This window comes from Leptidea sinapis, chromosome 33, assembly GCF_905404315.1.
Source record: "Leptidea sinapis chromosome 33, ilLepSina1.1, whole genome shotgun sequence".
Classification (NCBI taxonomy): Eukaryota; Metazoa; Arthropoda; class Insecta; order Lepidoptera; family Pieridae; genus Leptidea; species Leptidea sinapis.
In genome coordinates this window covers 10,768,467-10,786,582 of record NC_066297.1, presented here as the reverse complement: position 1 = coordinate 10,786,582, position 18,116 = coordinate 10,768,467, and the positions used below count along the sequence as shown (strand labels likewise).

Sequence of the window (18,116 nt, the reverse complement as noted above, 5' to 3'; positions counted from 1 at the left end):
AGAAAACTCAAATCATTTGGATAATTATGGATTTCCGCATAATAACGCCTACTTCAATAAATTTTCTTAATTTCAAAGGTTTTACGTGGGGAAAATTGGTTACCATATCGACCCGGATTCGAAACTCTGGATTACTTTAGAAAAAACTATAGTAAGCAGATTCGGGATACTAATCAACCAACTGGATTGGCTAATGAGTAAGTTTATAAATTTTGATGTCTTACGTTAGAAATAATTACGTCTCTCTGTTAGGAATTCTAAAAACGACTAGTGCGAATGCTTTGGAATCAATTCACCCACTGAGATAATTTAACAAAACTATAATAATATTTTAATAAGATATTTTTAAAGTATTAAAACGCATGTAATTGTTGTTGTATTTTTTATCTTATTTATTAAACCCGTAGCTTCGTGACCTCTGCAGGAGCAAGTTTTCAAGGGTACTGGTGAGTCCCCATAAAAGGCCTTCGGATAGTCCACACACTGAACGTCGTCGTATTTCACGTCGGTTCTAAGTGGGAGAGTGGTATTCCTGCTTTGGACTGCTGGCCTTATTCGGTTGTGTCCCTACGGACTCATAAGACAAAAATATATTTATTTATAACGTTGCAAATTTACATTACTATAACTGCAAACCAAAAAATTACGTTAGATTAGATAAAAATTAATTTGATACAGACATAATAAGGCTTACAAAATTTTACATTTCCAAGGAGGTGGCGCTCGGTTACGATGTACAAAAATACCTATGGTGCTTATAAAACCAGTTTAAACTTGTGTACCTAATATAATATGTTATTTACAAAATCCATCCTTGATATAATTTTATCTGCAGACAGCTAACTGAATGACTAACACAATTAATTTGTAATTGTAAACGTTAAGTTTATACTTTTATTTTTATTGTTCACTAAGCAATTGATAATCTATGAACCAATAATATTTTTGTAATTACAAATTAAGCAGCTAACATAATGTACAGATAAGCATTATAAAGTTTAAGTGCTTAAAAATTTTGTTTAATCTACATATATGTTATCTACCTTATATGGTAAAAAAGAAAAAAAAATAAAAAAATATTCCATGTATTTATTTAACAAAAAAAATTACATTAAAATATACATAAATCTACGTCAAGACGCGCAAAATACCTTTTGTAGATGCTTCTTATTATATACTTAATTATGTATGGTAATTTGAGGTGGTGTTAATTATAATAATATTATACTTTTTCTAAATTATAGTCAAGGTGAGAAATGGAAAGAGTTAAGAACTACAGTCAATCCAATAATATTACAGCTGAAGACTATTAGGCAGTACAAGAATATAATTAGCGAGGTCACTCTGGAGTTGATAAAACAGTAAGATATATATTCATATTTTTTCTACAAATCAGGGTGTTTGGAATCAAACTTTCAGGTCATATACAAACCACATTATCTTTGAATACGTAGAAGTACTTTATAAATATTATCTTGATTTCGATCCCATGTTAATTTCAATTGAATATACTCTTATGTATATCGTGCTGCAGTCTCTCCAGAGGTGCCACATTGATTATGTCAGTCCGTCTCGATGATCAGTTCTCGAAGCCTGTCCGACTGCAGTGGGGAGTCAGACAAGGCGATGTCATATCGCCGAACCTGTTCACCGCTACATTGAAAGATGTCCTTAAGTTTCTGGACTGGAATGAGCTGAGCATCAATTTCAACGGCGAATACATCACTCTCCTTCGATTCGCAGATGATATCGTAATGATGGCTGAGACCATGTAAGACTTAAGCCATATGCTCGATGGCCTCATTATTATACAGCTCCCAAAGTCTCAAAATGAACATGGACAAAAAGAATATCATGTCAAATGTCCATGTTGCACCTACTTTCGTAACAGTTGGGAACTGTTCTCTCAAAATTGTCGACAAGTATGTCTACATACAAACAATCCAGTTAGGCAGATCCAGTTTGGCACTCGTCGAATCTAACTTGGATGGGCAGCGTTCGGACAGCTCCATAAAATCTCGTCCCAAATACCACATTATCTGAAAATTAAGATCTTTAACCGGTGTGTATTGCTAGTGATGATTTTCGGTGGGTGGTCGCTAACCAAAGGCGTGATAAAAAGCTCATGGTCGCTCAAACGGTATATGAGGTGCTTGGAGTTACTCTGCGAGATTGAATCCGAAATGAAGAGATCTGTAGGAGAATCAAAGCCACCGACATAGCCCAAGTGATTGTGAAACTGGAGTGGCAGTGGGCAGGGCACATAGTTAGTCGGGCTGGTGACCACGTACCGGAAGACATAGTATTGGTAGGCCCCCTACAATATGGACCGATGATCTGGTCAAGATTGCCGGAAAACTTTGGATGAGGGTAGCGTAGGACTGATTATCGTGAAGATCTTTGAGGAACGCTTTTGTCTCAATGATCTAATTGAATATAATCAATTTAATATTTGTTTTAAAATAAATATGTAAATGCGTGTAATAAAGTCTAAGTTTATAAACGATGCGGGACTCGAACCCGCGATCTCTCGGATTCCACCCGAGCGCTCTTTCCAACTGAGCCAACACTTCGAGTGACACATGCTTCGCAAATGTTGGTATGTCTTGTTCAACTCTCAGGTTGTGGCTCCATCTACAGGATCTACTTTACAGTTGATACCATGCTCAACACCAATACTGGCATACCAAGAAATTAACTTGTGATGTCCCCTTCAAAATCTAAGCAATTTATTATTTTAAAGTGATATTCCTCACTTCTGGGATTAATTTGTTGCCTTAGTTGGTAAGAGCGCTCGAACGGAACTAGAGAGGTCACGGGTTCGAGTCCCGCATCGTTCATAAATTTTGCTTAAAAATGTAATTTGCATAAAAACATAAATTTATGTTTTATATTGTAAATTGATCAAAGGATTTAATTTATGCTAAAAGCCTGTATAATATTAATTACTCAATGTAACACAGAATGTTACAGGCTCCTTTCGACAGGATGCCGGCTAGATTATGGGTTTCGGTCGGAAGGGTGCCGTAGCTAGTGAAATTACTGGGCAAATGAGACTTAAAATCTTATGTCACAAGATGACGAGCGCCATTGTGGTGCTGCTCAAAATTTTTGGGTTTTTCAAGAATCCTGAGCGGCACAGTTTAATGGGCAGGGCGTATCAAATACCATCAGCTGAACGTCTTGCTCATTTCTTTCCTTATTTTCATAAAAAAATCCCCATTACTAGGTAAAGCAATATTTCGATTCAATTACTTGCAAATTACATCAAGGCTCACCTAACTCAGGAGTCAATTAGTCTAATTAAATAAACGTGTGCTTCTACCTTAGTTTACTTGATGAAGCCAATATAACTGTGTTGCTTTATTAATTGCAGGATAAAAATGATGCGGAATAATGAAAATAGTTCGTGCAAACTTGATATGATCGTTAAATTATGGGCCTTAGAAAGCATTTGTGTGATTGCTGTTGGTCGACGTTTACATTGCTTCGATCCCAACTTACCGGAAAATTCACCTGCAAAGAAGTTTGTCAAGATAATTCAGGAATTCTTTGATACTATTGATCAGTTGGAATTTAAGCCCAGTCTTTGGAGATACATCTCTACATCGGCTTTCAGAAAAGCTATGGCGATGTACGAGGAGGAAGAAAAGTAAATAATTATCATTCGATCATTGCTATAATAAGTATAAAATTATTAAAGTATTGAAGATAATATTATTAAGATATGGATCGTTTGCCAAGGAGAGGAGAATTGCACTTTTTCGTAAATATTTCAAAATTAATAACGCTTAATATAAAAAAATTTAAATTTTAAAAATTTTCTAATTAAAGACTTAGATATTATAGAACTCTTTAGTAATAATAATATTGACACACTTTTACACAAATAATCTTGCCCCAAACTAGGCATATTCTGTACTATGGGTACAAGTACTTACTTAAACATACATAAATACATATAAACATCCATGACTCGGAAACAAACATCCATATTCATCATACAAATGATTGCACCTACCGGGATTCGAACCCGGGACCTCTAGCTTAATAGTCAGGGTCACTAACCATTCGGCTATATGGGTTGTCGTTCTTTTGTTCTAAAAGCTATTTGAATATTTTTATTTCAAACAGCCTGTATGTAACTATTTCCTGATCAGTAACATTTGCTAGTGAACATTAGAATTCGATATTTATCCATATTTTCTGCTCTATACACGCCTCCGGTTCCTCCCCTCCACTTAACAATATGTTCTCAGGTTATTGCACGTCCGGGGTATCGTATCTCCTTGTTTGTTCTCCTCTTCCATAAAAACTGAAATCTCCCAGACTATTGGAAAACATCGAACTTGTAACTCGTTACTTCAATAGGACTTACAAAAACATTTTTGATAAGTCAGTAGATATCACCGATTCCCCGCGACTGAAACAATAAACTGAGCATTGTAATTCTTTCTCGGCTTTCTTGCTATGAAATCTTCTTAAGGGTCAACCATCAATACTGTTTACTTAATCTCTATTTCTCATTCTCTCTCGCTCTGGTTTTTAATTCATTCTTGCCTTAGTTGTTAAAAATGTAAGGAGAGCCAAAAAGCGTATCTATAAAATTTGTCGATTGAAAAAAACAACCCTACAAACCCTTTACTTAACGTTTTGTATTTTCCTCAGGAGTATTCGAAACTGACATACGCTAGCTGTCTTATTTTGCACCACTGCTTTTTTTTAAGGAAACGAAGGGACGAGACGAGTAGGACGTTCAGCTGATGGTAATTGACACGCCCTGCCCATTACAATACAGTGCCGCTCAGGATTCTTGAAAAACCCAAAAATTCTGAGCAGCACAACAATGGCGCTCGTCACCTAGAGACATAAGATGATAAGTCTCATTTGCCCAGTAATTTCACTAGGTACGGCACCCTTCAGACCGAAACATAGTAATGCTTACACATTACTGCTTCACGGCAGAAATAGGCATCGTTGTGCTAACATAACAATGATGAATTTTATGTAAAATCAATACAATATGGTGATTGACTTTAAGACACCTAAGGGTATAATATCACAGATAATAATTCACATATTTATAAAGACTCCAGTTCAAATCTTGCCCGTCAGTTCTCGTGTTTTCGGTTTTTGAATTTATATTTACGTTTATTCAAAGCTTTATAAGGTCGGCAACGCTCCTGCGATGCCTCTGTTACAAGAGATTATGAGTTGCGGTGATCACTTTCCATCTTCATAGCCCCGTATGCTCGTTTGTCATCTTCCGTAAATACAAAATATATCGCAAAACACAAAGTAGGTACTAATGTGTGTTACAAAATAAAAGAATTGCTTTCAATGCACTTATTTTAAAATGTTTTCCAAATATTTTTCAGGTTAATTCAATACTTTATTAAAAGTGCCCACAGAAATTCTTCTGTGAAAGAATCTGAAATCAGTGTTCTAGAAAAAATACTGGCAATCGATGAAAATTTAGCTGTTATTCTAGCGGGGGATCTTATATTTGGCGGAGTAGATACGGCAAGTTTGTAATAAATATTTTAAGTTTTATTAATGTAACAATATTAACACAAAGAATTAAGATATTCATATAAAGCTCGTATTTCTTGAATCAAACAAAAAATTCTAGCATAATTTCGTATAAGAATATATTATTTTATTTAATAATTGCAAAACTATTATTAGTGTGAGATATTTACACACGTTTATTTTTAAAGGTGGCAAATACAATATTCAATACGTTATATCTCCTTGCAATAAATCCAACAGTACAAAACAATTTACGAGATCATCTGATTCGTGGGGATGAGCAGGAATTGTATTTAAAATCAGTTATAAAGGAGTCTATGAGGATGCTCCCAGTAGCTATGGGAAATATAAGAGTCACAACAAAACCATATCAACTTTTTGGATATTATGTACCGGAAAATGTAAGTAGGTATTCATTTGCTCCCAATTAATAAGTAATCTATCGGAAACATTTTTGAATTCTAATTATAGTAGTTACTTTTATTTGTGAAATATATAACAGACTTTAACTAGTTGATTTTTACGATCCAAAAACACCAATTATATAATAAGAGATATGTTTGAGTAAAGTCCAAATTCGCCTAAAATTTTTATTAAAAAATAATCATCCTTAGGTACCTAATTTACTATGGAAAATTTTATATTCTGATTTAAACGAGTAGCAAAGAGCTTCTTGCTACTTCTTCTCATTAGCTCAAACCTTTACAATGTAGCAGCAGATTCAACAAGAAAAATATTTTTTTTGACATTCATAAATGTTTTTTCTTGACCTACATGTATACAGTAATTTTGATATCACTTTGATTTATACCATATGTAAAAAATAAATGGAATATTTAAGTTCGATTTAACTTATGATCATTTGTGACAGGCCATTAATTATCTTTGTTACCGATCCATTAATGAACAAGATTGTATTGAAATTGAATTTTAACAATGTTTTTTTAAAGATATTCCATATTTGCAGATGCAAGTGTCATTCGGTCACCAATTACTTTCGATGATGGATACCCACTATCCAAGACCGACTGAATTTATTCCAGACAGATGGTTTGTAGAGAAACATCATCCTCTCTATCATGGAAATGCGCATCCATTTGCGTTCAATCCTTTTGGTTTTGGAGCACGAAGCTGTATAGGTGAAGTTATTATTATAATCTTTAACATTTTGGACTGTAAAAAATTTCTGCTTATTGTTGTTTTATTTAATTTTATACACTGGGTTTCTTTTGACAGACTGTATGATAAGCCATTTTAAGCTATTTTTGAATAATAAGATAATGCTTTAGCACTTAACAAAAAATAAAATAAAATCAAGATACACACATATAATAATGATATAAATCTTATTCAAAAATGTTTGATCTTTGGCAAAATCCAACAATAGCGAGCATATTTGCATTAGATATAAAAAAAGTATGTCTTTTATAGATATCATCAACATTTACTCAGTAAAATACTAGATCAGTTTTCTTTTTCTCTTTCGTCGAATTGATGATATTTTTATTCCAATTTCTAACTCACTTATGATGAATGTAGTCATTAACATTATTGGTTCTAATAATAAAGTATCATCGAATTGATCTGGTGGTGAAGCCGGAAGGCTCAGGTAGCAGTCATCACATTTAAAGAGTATTGAATTTTACGTTACCTAGGTATAAATCTTGGATTCTATATTTTTATAAAAAAATGATATCATATTGTTTATTACAGGTCGCCGAATTGCTGAAATGGAACTTGAAATATTTCTCAAAATATTCATAACATCGTTTAAAGTAGGCTGGAATGGACCTCCACCGCGACACCGATTTTCTACACTGAACTTTATGGAAACGCCTTTTAATTTTGTAATAGAAGACGTCATGTAGAACTCGAAAATCGAATTACTAATAATTGTAATTAAATTAGACCGCACATTAGAAATCAATTTTATTTATAGTTTTTTAAATTTTATAGTTTTAGATAAACAAATATATTGTTTTTTGTATAATCAGAGGTATCGAAACGCAAATATAAAACAGGTTTTATATCTCTGTAAAAATCATCTATGAAAATTTGACATATTAAACTATCAATACCAGTGTACAATAATTTAAATTTCTTTTGAAACTTATTTACCATAATTATAGTTATAGGGAAAGTCGTACATTAGAGTTTTAGAAATATCCAATATACAAAATCCCAAATAAATTAGTTTATTATGGAACAATTTAGTCTTTCGTAATTTCGAACCAACCAGTTGCCCACCAATTGAACTGCAACCAAATTTTCATTAAAAATAGATAAGCTATTGAATTCTAGCTTGGCAATTTAATCTTGTGCTCCTAGAATTTTACTCTGATATTCCCAATAGCTCATTAATTTTACGTTTTCTCTTTTTCAATATTTATCATTGTTTTAACCAAATACTTGAGTCATTGATTTATAAAAATCTTCTTCCAAATTAGATGTGGCTAGTTTATATTTAAATCTTTTCAAATTTTCATCCCATTGTGTGACATTGATTTAAATCATCGGCATCGGCATCTGGTGTACCGCCCTATTAAAAGAATGTTTTGGGTTTATATTTTCCCAACTTAAGTATTTCGCAACTGGCTCTTTTTTCAGTTTTTCAAATTTTTTTTAAAGTAGGGGGAAGAAAATAATTAAATAAAACTCAATTTAAACAGAAACGGAACGCCATAATTTAAATTATTTTACAACCTTTTTCGGGGATGCCCATCGATTGTTTTAAATCTTGCAAGCCAAAAAAAGAATAACTGTCATGTCAAAGTGAAAATCATGGTATTTGAATTTCACATTTGCAAAAACGTGAAACTCAATTTACTAGCTGTTTTATGTCGTGTACTGTGTGTTTTTTGAAACATCGGCTTATTTATTACTACATATTTTCCCAACGACGTTGAGTTGAGTTTGTGCTCCTTCGTTCAAAAAACTGTACAGTTTGCGAAAGGACGCTTATAATGTTGTTTTGATTTTGCGAAAAGGATGCTGTGTTGTGTTAATACGTCTTATTTTCTGCTGTGATTGTGGAGCCGAATTTGAACTATTGCAGCAAAAATGCCGATCGTGAATGTGGCAGAGAGCAAGTGGCAGCAAAAAATTCAATTGTTGCAGATGGTACTCTTGGGGACCCTAATCTTCCGTCAGAGCAAACCAGCCATTACAATCGCAGACGCAACATACTTATACACTCAGAAGAGTTCCAATTATTTGCTTCAAACTATGGCCGACTTGATTCTTTTTGCTTGTGGCACCTATCAAAAAAAATTTTTCATATGTCGGTGAACATTTCAGGTTTCACGGTATTTACACATTAGAAGTGAGCCGTGACCAAATACCTGGATTTCAGGCAATAAATCCAATGCTGCTTCGGGCAAAAATAAAGTCTCGCCACTCTTCAGGAAAAACATACTTTGTTTTTATTGTATCTGAACGAGGTAATCGTGGCAGAGAAGCAATAATAAGTTGCATGCATAAGTTGTTGCATTAATATGTTATATTGCAACTGCATTGTAGGGCTGAGAACTGTGGGTTGCTCCCATGTGATGAGTATCATCTGGTACCTGGGCATTCATGAGGGAGTGACGCGACCAGCTAACTTCTTGGATGACGTTATTTTAAGAATGTAGTTGATTGAAAAGGCGGCACTATCCATACGTTTCTATACTACATGTAGATAAGATCTGTCTCAATAAACACTATTTAATGAAAAAGTTGTTTTTGTTTATCAAAATATGCAAGTAGTATATTATGTAGTAGTAGTAGTAGACTGCCTGGTGGGAGTTCTAAAGTATCCTAGAACATAAGAAAGTTCTGGTTTTACACGAAGAAAACACGCTGTTGCTAGTTGAGCAGTAGGTAGTATTTAACAGACTTCAAAAAAGGAGGAGGTTCTCAATTCGACGCGTATATATATTATATTTTGGTTCAATTATGTTTCTTCCTTTTTTATCTGACCGTTTATTTGTATAAATAATATGTATATATACATATGTATGCACGTGTGTATATTAGAATGATTTTGTTTCAATTATTTGTGTAGGTATTGATCTCTAACAGTCAAGCAAACGGGGTCGTAACATAACCCCAAAACTTCTTAAAAAACAAGCTAAACTTAAGCCCAACTTTATAAAGAAAAGAAAATTAATGCAACATATTCTTATACAATGATCTATTAAATGTAAATATATCATGTTCCAACACGACTTTTTTTGGTGTACGAGACTTCCCCTGAAACCTGCCATTCGCCTTTTGAAGTGAATCATACATTTATTTTTATTACGAAGTTTTGGACCTAATTTTAAGTCTTTTGTATTACCAAAACTTATATTCTCTAGGCATAAGGGTTGGTCAGAATGTAAATCATATTTTTTACGGAAGAGGAGGACAAACGAGCGTACGGGTCTCCTGTTGTTAAGTGATCACCGCCGCCCACAATCTCTTGCAACACCAGAGGAATCACAGGAGCGTTGCCGGCCTTTAAGGAAGGTGTACGCCCTTTTTTTGAAGACGTATCCATGTCGTATCGTCCCGGAAACACCGCACAAGGAAGTTCATTACTCAGTTTGTAGTACGTGGAAGAAAGCTCCTTGAATACCTTACTGTGGAGGACCGCCACACATCCAGATGGTGAGGATGATAACCTAACTTGTAGCGTGTCATGCGAAGGTGGAATTCGGCGGCAGGAATCAGGTTAAACAGCTCTTCGGAACACTCCCCGTGAAAAATGCGGTAGAAGACACACAATGAAGCGACGTCTCTACGCAACGCCAAGTGAACCAGCCGTTCACAGAGCACTGGGTCCCCGACAATTCGAGACCCAGTATTCCGATACTAGGCGAGGCTTTAAGGGAAGTATTGTCGAAGAGCGGTGATACGACAAATGGGGTTTTTTTAGTGGTAAACGCGGAAACTTGAGTCTTCTGGGGTTAAATTGGACAAGGTTCAATTTACCCCATTTCGCGACCTTCTCAAGAGAGGACTCGATAGAAGACACAAGTTTCTCCCGGCACTGGTCAACGATTTCCCGAGAGAGACCTGCATGGCCCATGTATACGGCATCACCAGTGCTGTCGTCTGCATAGCAATGAATGTTGGAGGTGTCCAACATATCATTGATATGCAGAAGAAACATCGTGGGAGATAGCACACAGCCTTGGGGTACTTCAGCATTCACGGGCTTCGGGTTCGAGCAATATCCGTCGACAACGACCTGAATACGGCGCCCAGTGAGGAAGCTCGAGGTCCACTTGCACAAGCTCTTGGAAAGCCCAAATGATGGAAGTTTTGAGAGGAGCGCCTTGTGCCATACACGATCAAAGGCCTTCGCTATATCCAGGCTAACTGCCAGGCCTTCCCCCTTGCTTTCAATAGCCGCAGCCCATCTTTGTGTTAGGTATACCGACCTAACACATAGATGGGTTGTATAAGATCACCTGCCGACCGACCATGACGAAACCCGTATTGTCGGTCGTTGATCAACTGGTTACCCTCTAGGTACACCAAGAGCTGACAGCTAATTATGCTCTCCATGATTTTGGAGAGCAGGGAGGTAATAGCAATAGGACTGAAGTTTGCCGGATCCGAACTGTCTCCTTTTTTGGATCGGATGGACAAGGGCTGACTTCCATGAGTCAGGGACTACGCCTTTGCAATAAGAGTGCCGGAATAAACGCGTTAGCACCGGCGTCAACTCAGGGGCACACGTTCAAAGCACTATTGGAGAAATGCCATCCGGCCCGCTCGACTTCCTGACGTCCAACGAAAACAGAGCTCGTCTAACAGTCTGAACTGTACTTCAGGCATAGAGCTCTGACACCGCGGGATGGTCGGCGGTGTTTTTCCGTTGTTATCAAGAGTCGAGTTGGATGCGAAAAGAGCGCACAAGAGATTGGCTTTCTCTTTTGACGTATGGGCCAGGGTGTCATTCCTCTTCTGTGCAACGGCGGCATGGACGGCTGGCTGAAGTAAGCAAGAGCGGCTTTCGACAACGACCAGAACTTGCGTGTTCCGGTCGGGTAACTGGAAAGCTGTTCGCCGATTTTGACGACGTGTTTTGACTTTGCACGGGCGATTTGCCGCTTCAAAAATCTGGAGGTACGGTTGTATTTCCTCTTAAGAACTATGCAGTTCAGATCCTTTGTGCCCAACGCCGCAACCTAAGTTCTATACGCCATGGGGGAATGGCCACCGGTCCTCGACACTAACCTATGTGAAACATAGCGGCACTAGGCCGCTACTTCAAGCCGATATTCTGTGCGGGTGTGGTAATTAACCCGGACGAGTCTGGCCCGATTGTGCTGACGTCAAAAGACGGCAGCGTGACTCTCCCACTTCTAAAAAGCCCTTAGTCGCCTCTTACGACACCCATGGGCCTGGGACTCCCCTCCCCTCCTTACGCCCCGGGGAAAGTACAGGGCATCATGTAGTTCAACATGATATTCTTGATCAACTACCAAAATAAAACCATATTCAAAATCATCAGGAACACCAAAATTTGTCGTAACATCAACCCATTCAAATCCTTCTGTAGGAAGGAATTGAGACATAGCCTTACCAACCTGGTAACCCGATGTTCTCTGAGCAATTTAGGGCCATTTGCGGGCTTATAAGGCTTTTTATCAGCTTCCCAGAGACGCCGCTGGATCGTTTCAGAGCTTACTTTGTTGTGGTGAATTTCTTTAAGGCTATTTCGGACCTGAACAGCCGTGAGATGTTGGTTTCTTAACATAGTGCTCACGATAAATTGGTCTTCTCGTGTAATTGTCTGGCACCTTGGTCTGCCATTCCCTAGTTTCCTGATGTTCATGCCGGTCTCTTGAAATCGCTGGAGTACTCATTGGACCATGGATAAAGATACACCTACTGTTCTAGCAGTACTCCGCTGACTGCTTCCTTCTTGTACCATGGTGATAATTCGTGTACATTCATCAGTAGATGGGACATGTTGGTGGATGGTTGATGCACAAAATACTGTGACCAGCCAAAAAACTGTTTATGAAGACAGTCCGGATTGAAACAAAGGCGAGAAAATTTTCTTTTCCAAAAATCATATTTTTGAAAAATCGGTGGGCATTTATTTTTTTGAAGCTGTAACTTGTTGAAATGCAACCTCTTTTGATATGTATAATAAGCGTTACAAGTCTGTCTATAACATATTATTTATACGAGGAATCTATGTAAATACTTTTGGTAGATTTCGCGGTTCTTCTAAATGACCCGTTATTTTTGCTGTCCAGTGTATTTAATTCAAACAAAATATATAACACCTCAATGCTTCTAAATAGTTCTAGTGTTTTATACTTATATATCTTATTTATTTTTGTTTATGATTAGAACTGGTTTTCAAATATTGTGGTGAGAAATAATGACACTTAAATGATAAGTTCAATTACTCGTAGTGATAGCCTAATGGAGTCAACGTTTCCAGATTGTAACTAATTACTAGGTTTCGGTTTCGTTTTCAAGTTTGAATCGCTTATAATGATATATTGTTTTATTGTAACCCAATAAGTTTTAAATACACGAATTAGATACATTAAAACCTTACTTATTGCGTGCTTATATGATTAAGTTTCATAAAACTATTCAATCCCCCCACTGACAAGACCTTATTCCCAAATAATATGAATTCAATCGAGATACAGAATTATTTGAGAAAAATTGATCTCAGCATTTAAAATAATGTTTACACGTTAAACCAATTGCCGATATACGCTGTATCGTGCCCTGCAAATGCCTTGTTATATTGTGAGCAATTAAGAAAGTGATAATAAGCCAGGCTCTCACTGAGAGCAGGGTATTGGACAATACTTCGATTCATATGATTGTCCATCTCAGGGCTTTCAGCTGATGCTTTTTCCATGGAATTGCAGAATGTATAAGAATAGTTTGAATGATTTCATCAAATATTTTGAAAATGATATTTTATTGTATGCTTTACTTAAGTCATGTTTTAAAATTAAATGAACACAGCACAGAATTGTCGTTTCAATAGTTACTAGGTACAGAAACGGAAACAGATGTCAAAAGTAAATTTTAGCAGAAACGGAATCGGACGCAGAAATGGAAGTGTAAATAATATTAAATAAAAAAATAAAGAAGAAAAAAAAATTACAAATCTATTTCTTTATTAAGTACCAAATACACCAAATCTAGATTAGAAATCTACTATACGAACTTTTCTTTATTGTACCTACTCCTGAAAATGTGACTGTATCTCCGAAAGGAGTTTGTCACTCTCGTTAGTTGTTGTCGAGATTTCCTGGTCTTCATTCGTACTTAACATGGATTCCAACATTAGAAATTGTGAATTCATTATTGATTCATCAGCCGTCGTAAACTTCCGATTTTATCTCTGTTATAAAAAAAAGTAGCGGAAACTGAAGCAGGAACTAATGTTGAAAAGAGCGCGGAACTCCCGCACTTGCGGAAACAGAAACAGAGATCCGTTGCATCACTATTGCTAATTACCTCTACCCCCTCTACCACATTTGTGGAATTAACATAAAGTCACCCACCAATCATTAAGCTGAATGACCAGTGATTAGTAATGGATATGGAACTGTTTAATTTAAATAGCTTACTATGTAACTAAAAGAGGTATCATGAAACAGAAAATACACCAAACCCTCAGTTTGACTCCAATTTTTTTAAACAATTTGTTATTTTAAAGTGATAACCCTCACTTCTGGGATTAATCAAAATAAATTTAAGACTAAAATTTATCCAAATGTTTTGAGTTTTCTTTAGTGTTTGTTAATTCCGCCAATATTTGACTTTTAAACAATTCGACACGTGTTTCGCCTCTACACGAGGCATCCTCAGGACATGTTGACTCGCCAAAATCTGACGGTATCGTGCCAGATTTTGGATAATTATGAATTTTCGCAAAGTAACGCCTACTTCAAGAAATTTACTAAAATTTATGAATGTTGCCGGACTCGAACCCGCGAACTCTCGGGTTCCGTGCGAGCCACAACCTGAGAGTTGAACAAAGACATACCCAGAGGAACCACACATACATAGGAACCACACGTTCCTCGAATGGTTGACTCAGTTGGAATAGTTCTCCAACGGAACGCGGGTTCGAGTCCCACATTTTATAAACAAATTAAATTTAACCAAACCTTTTTTTTTTAGTTGGGATCACGAACAACTGAGCCTAAACCAGGGAGTCAGAACCTGTAAATCCACACGACTATTATATAAATAAGCTGAACCCACTGTAACGATTTTTGAAACAAACTTCCTATACATAAAGAAAATTCATTCTAATATCAAAAATTTGCATTAATAGAAAAAATAGTACTTATCTTAATCTTCCCACACTATATACAATATAATAACGATAACGGAGGTGAATAATATAAAAAAAATAGTATATTATTACAACTACCAAATTATACACTTTAAGTATACTTAGGACGAACAAAAAAGTAGAAGGAAAAATAATGTATATGAATTATACAAAATTTTCTAGAAACAAAAAAAAAACTGAATATTATATTCTCGAATATAATATCTATTATAACAATATCATATTTTCCAACTAATATAATTATGCATTATTTAACCATTTCCAAACACAGATGAAAGTTTAATCAGGGGGATAGTGTTTTCACATATAATGTTTATTAACATTTAATAAACTCTCTCCTGTACTACTTGTATCACGTTTCATTACAAAAATGTAAGAAATGCAATGTTAGCCGCAGAAGAAAGTGATATTATTTTGTGAACTTAGTGATGTCAAAGATGCATCTCGCTCTGGTAAAATGAACGTCGGTTTTTGAAAAGCGGAGCAAGATTAGTATATCTGTAAAAATAATATAGAATATATTGTCATTTATAATTTCAAGCAGTTAAACCTTATAACAATAAATACATGATAATATTAAAGTGAAATGTATAAAATTAAATAACTTAAAAAATTAATTAACTAAAATTGCCCCAAGACGGGTTCGTACGACGGGGTATTTGTACAAATAATAATAATTAATTACAAAGAGTACAGATAAAACTATTTCCGGTTACTGTCACGATGCAACGAAAGCCAGTATTGTAGTATAAGATTCTCCGGATTCTCTCTAGAGCATACAATGAGAATTTCGTTTGCGAGACCTAAAAGCCGGAACCCGTCATTTTACCACTGCGAAATAACTTTCGCATCGGCAAACATGCCCGATTCATGTAGTCTGATAGATGTCTGTAGTTATCACATAGCTGAAGAACGGGGAATTTGGAAAACAAAACAGAAATCATTTTTGAAAAAACCTACACACAAAAAAAAACGATATTTGGGAGCTACTTGACCATGCTGAAAAAACCTGATGAACTGTGAAATGAATCTGAATATTTACTTTAAAATTGTAATTATGTTGTACACATCTTCTATATTTATAAAAATTAATTGCTGTTCGTTAGTCTCGCTTAAACTCGAGAACGGCTGGACCGATTTGGCTAATTTTGCTCTTGAATTATTTGTGGAAGTCCAGAGAAGGTTTAAAAGGTGAATAAATTTGAAAATGCTCGGAATAAAATAAAAACAACAATTTAGTTTTTCCTTTGATGTGTCCCCCGTCGTCGTTTAGAAATCAAATTGAAAGAATAGTTTCAAATGAACAACTAATTAGAATTTTTATTTCTTACTATGTTTCTCAGGAGGTATAATTAAGCTAAAATTATTATTAAAAATAAGCTAAAATTAAGTTTATTTTTAACATCCTGAGCAAGTTAGAAAGACATAAAAATTCTTATTACTTATTCATTTTAAACTATACTTTCAATTTCATTTCTGACGGGGGACACATCAAAGGATAAACTGAATTGTTGTTTTTATTGAATTCTGAGCATTTTCATATTTATTCAACTTTCCTTCCCTGGACTTCCACAAATAATTCAAGACCATAATTACCCAAATAGGTCCAACCGTTCTCGAGTTTTAGCGAGACTAACGAACAGCAATTCATTTTTATATATATAGATGTACAGAACAACGTCTGTCGGGTCAGCTAGTAATAAATATAATTGTTATAATCATTGTGTGCATTCTTTTAATGTTGCAAAATGTTGCTCTAAACCAGCACAACCTTCCGCTCATCTGATAGTGACGGATGTGTTCGCAGTTATAGGCAGATTTTCAAAAAAAAAAAAATATACGTATTTTTCAATCTGGTACGTTACAATGCAATCTGTTAAGCGATTATCACACACACTACTGAGGAATAACCAGAATGTTATGTAAGTTTTTTTTTTAATTTAAGTGCTCGTTTTTATCCTAATCACAGCAAACACGGCTTTTTTTGAAACCAAATGAAATAACACTTATTCCTATTTTAATTGCCAAATTATCTCGTACACATAAATTGTAATTTTATGTGTTCAAATGTCTGGTAATATAGAAAAAGTGCATTTATATTAATATATGAAATCATCACTTTAAATATATCACTTGAGAATTATAATACCTACCAATCTTTCTGTACAACAAATACCTATTGTATTATATTTATAGTAGTATTATATCAGTATCAAATTACTCAATTATTTATTTATTATTTTTTATTTATTTCATTTATTCAGGATACAAACGGTCACAATTCAAAAACTTTACACTATTTTATATAATGGAGACCTATAGTTCCATAAAATAATTTTAAAACTACTTAATACTTACAATGTGGGTGCTTTGTTATAAATAAAATAATACTAAATTTAATTGCAAATAAAGTGATAAAATATAAAACCTATAAAATACAAAACTTAATATATAAAGATATGAAAACAAAACAGAAAGATTTACTTATGCTACTTATGTTTAGACATAGCTTCTTTAATCATAATTTTGAATTTAGCAAACGGCAAGTGAAAAATATCTAAATTTCCAAATTTTTCATTAAAAAGTTTACAAGCTCGACTGGTATAACTATTGCTAGTGTGACATGTATGTGCTCTTTTGATGGTAAACACATCTTTTTTAAGAGTGTGTCTTTTAGGTCTGCAAGGAACTCTAAAATCAATCTTATGTAGTAATTAAGGAACGTCCACTTTATTATTAAGGAGTTTATAAAGATATGTTATGTCAAAAATATCCCTACGATATCTTAAAAGCATTATATTGTTGCGTTCAGAGGATTCTAAGTAATCGTTGTAAATATGTCCAGTACGGTATTCAAGTGACTTGACAAATATCTTTTGTAGACCCTCTATTCTATCGATATGAACTTTATGGAATGGATGCCAAACAGTACAAGCAAATTCTAAATTGCTACGTACGTAGCTATGATAAAGCAACTTATAAGTGAAGATATCCTTGAAAGGTTTACATAAACGTAATATAAAACCTAACTGTTTGAAGGCGTTATTTAACATTTGATCGATGTGAGGGACAAAATTTTACTTAGTATCTATAATAACCCCTAGATCTCTAATTTGATCAACTCTTTCTAATATTTGGTCATATAATTTATAATTGAATTTTATCATATCATTTCTTCGTGTATAACTCATGATATAACATTTATTTGTATTTAAGAAAAGATTATTAGTATTGCAGAATTGCTCAAAATTCGATAGATCAG

At 34.8% G+C, this 18,116-nt stretch overlaps 2 protein-coding genes across 2 annotated transcripts in view; both read left to right on the top strand.

Moving 5' to 3' along the window:
- The window catches only part of LOC126974647 (cytochrome P450 CYP12A2-like), a 49,474-nt gene extending 43,614 nt beyond the window's left edge, over positions 1-5,860 (top strand). Inside the window, exons 3-7 of the mRNA XM_050822181.1 lie at positions 79-197; positions 1,245-1,361; positions 3,377-3,652; positions 5,379-5,527; positions 5,721-5,860. Of these exons, the coding sequence (XP_050678138.1) occupies positions 79-197; positions 1,245-1,361; positions 3,377-3,652; positions 5,379-5,527; positions 5,721-5,812 (753 nt within the window). The 3' untranslated portion in view covers positions 5,813-5,860. The remainder of the gene's footprint in view (positions 1-78; positions 198-1,244; positions 1,362-3,376; positions 3,653-5,378; positions 5,528-5,720) is intronic.
- Positions 5,861-16,636: 10,776 nt separating this feature from the next.
- The window catches only part of LOC126974639 (cytochrome P450 CYP12A2-like), a 28,298-nt gene continuing 26,818 nt past the window's right edge, over positions 16,637-18,116 (top strand). Inside the window, exon 1 of the mRNA XM_050822167.1 lies at positions 16,637-16,776. Within this exon, the coding sequence (XP_050678124.1) occupies positions 16,721-16,776 (56 nt within the window). The 5' untranslated portion in view covers positions 16,637-16,720. The remainder of the gene's footprint in view (positions 16,777-18,116) is intronic.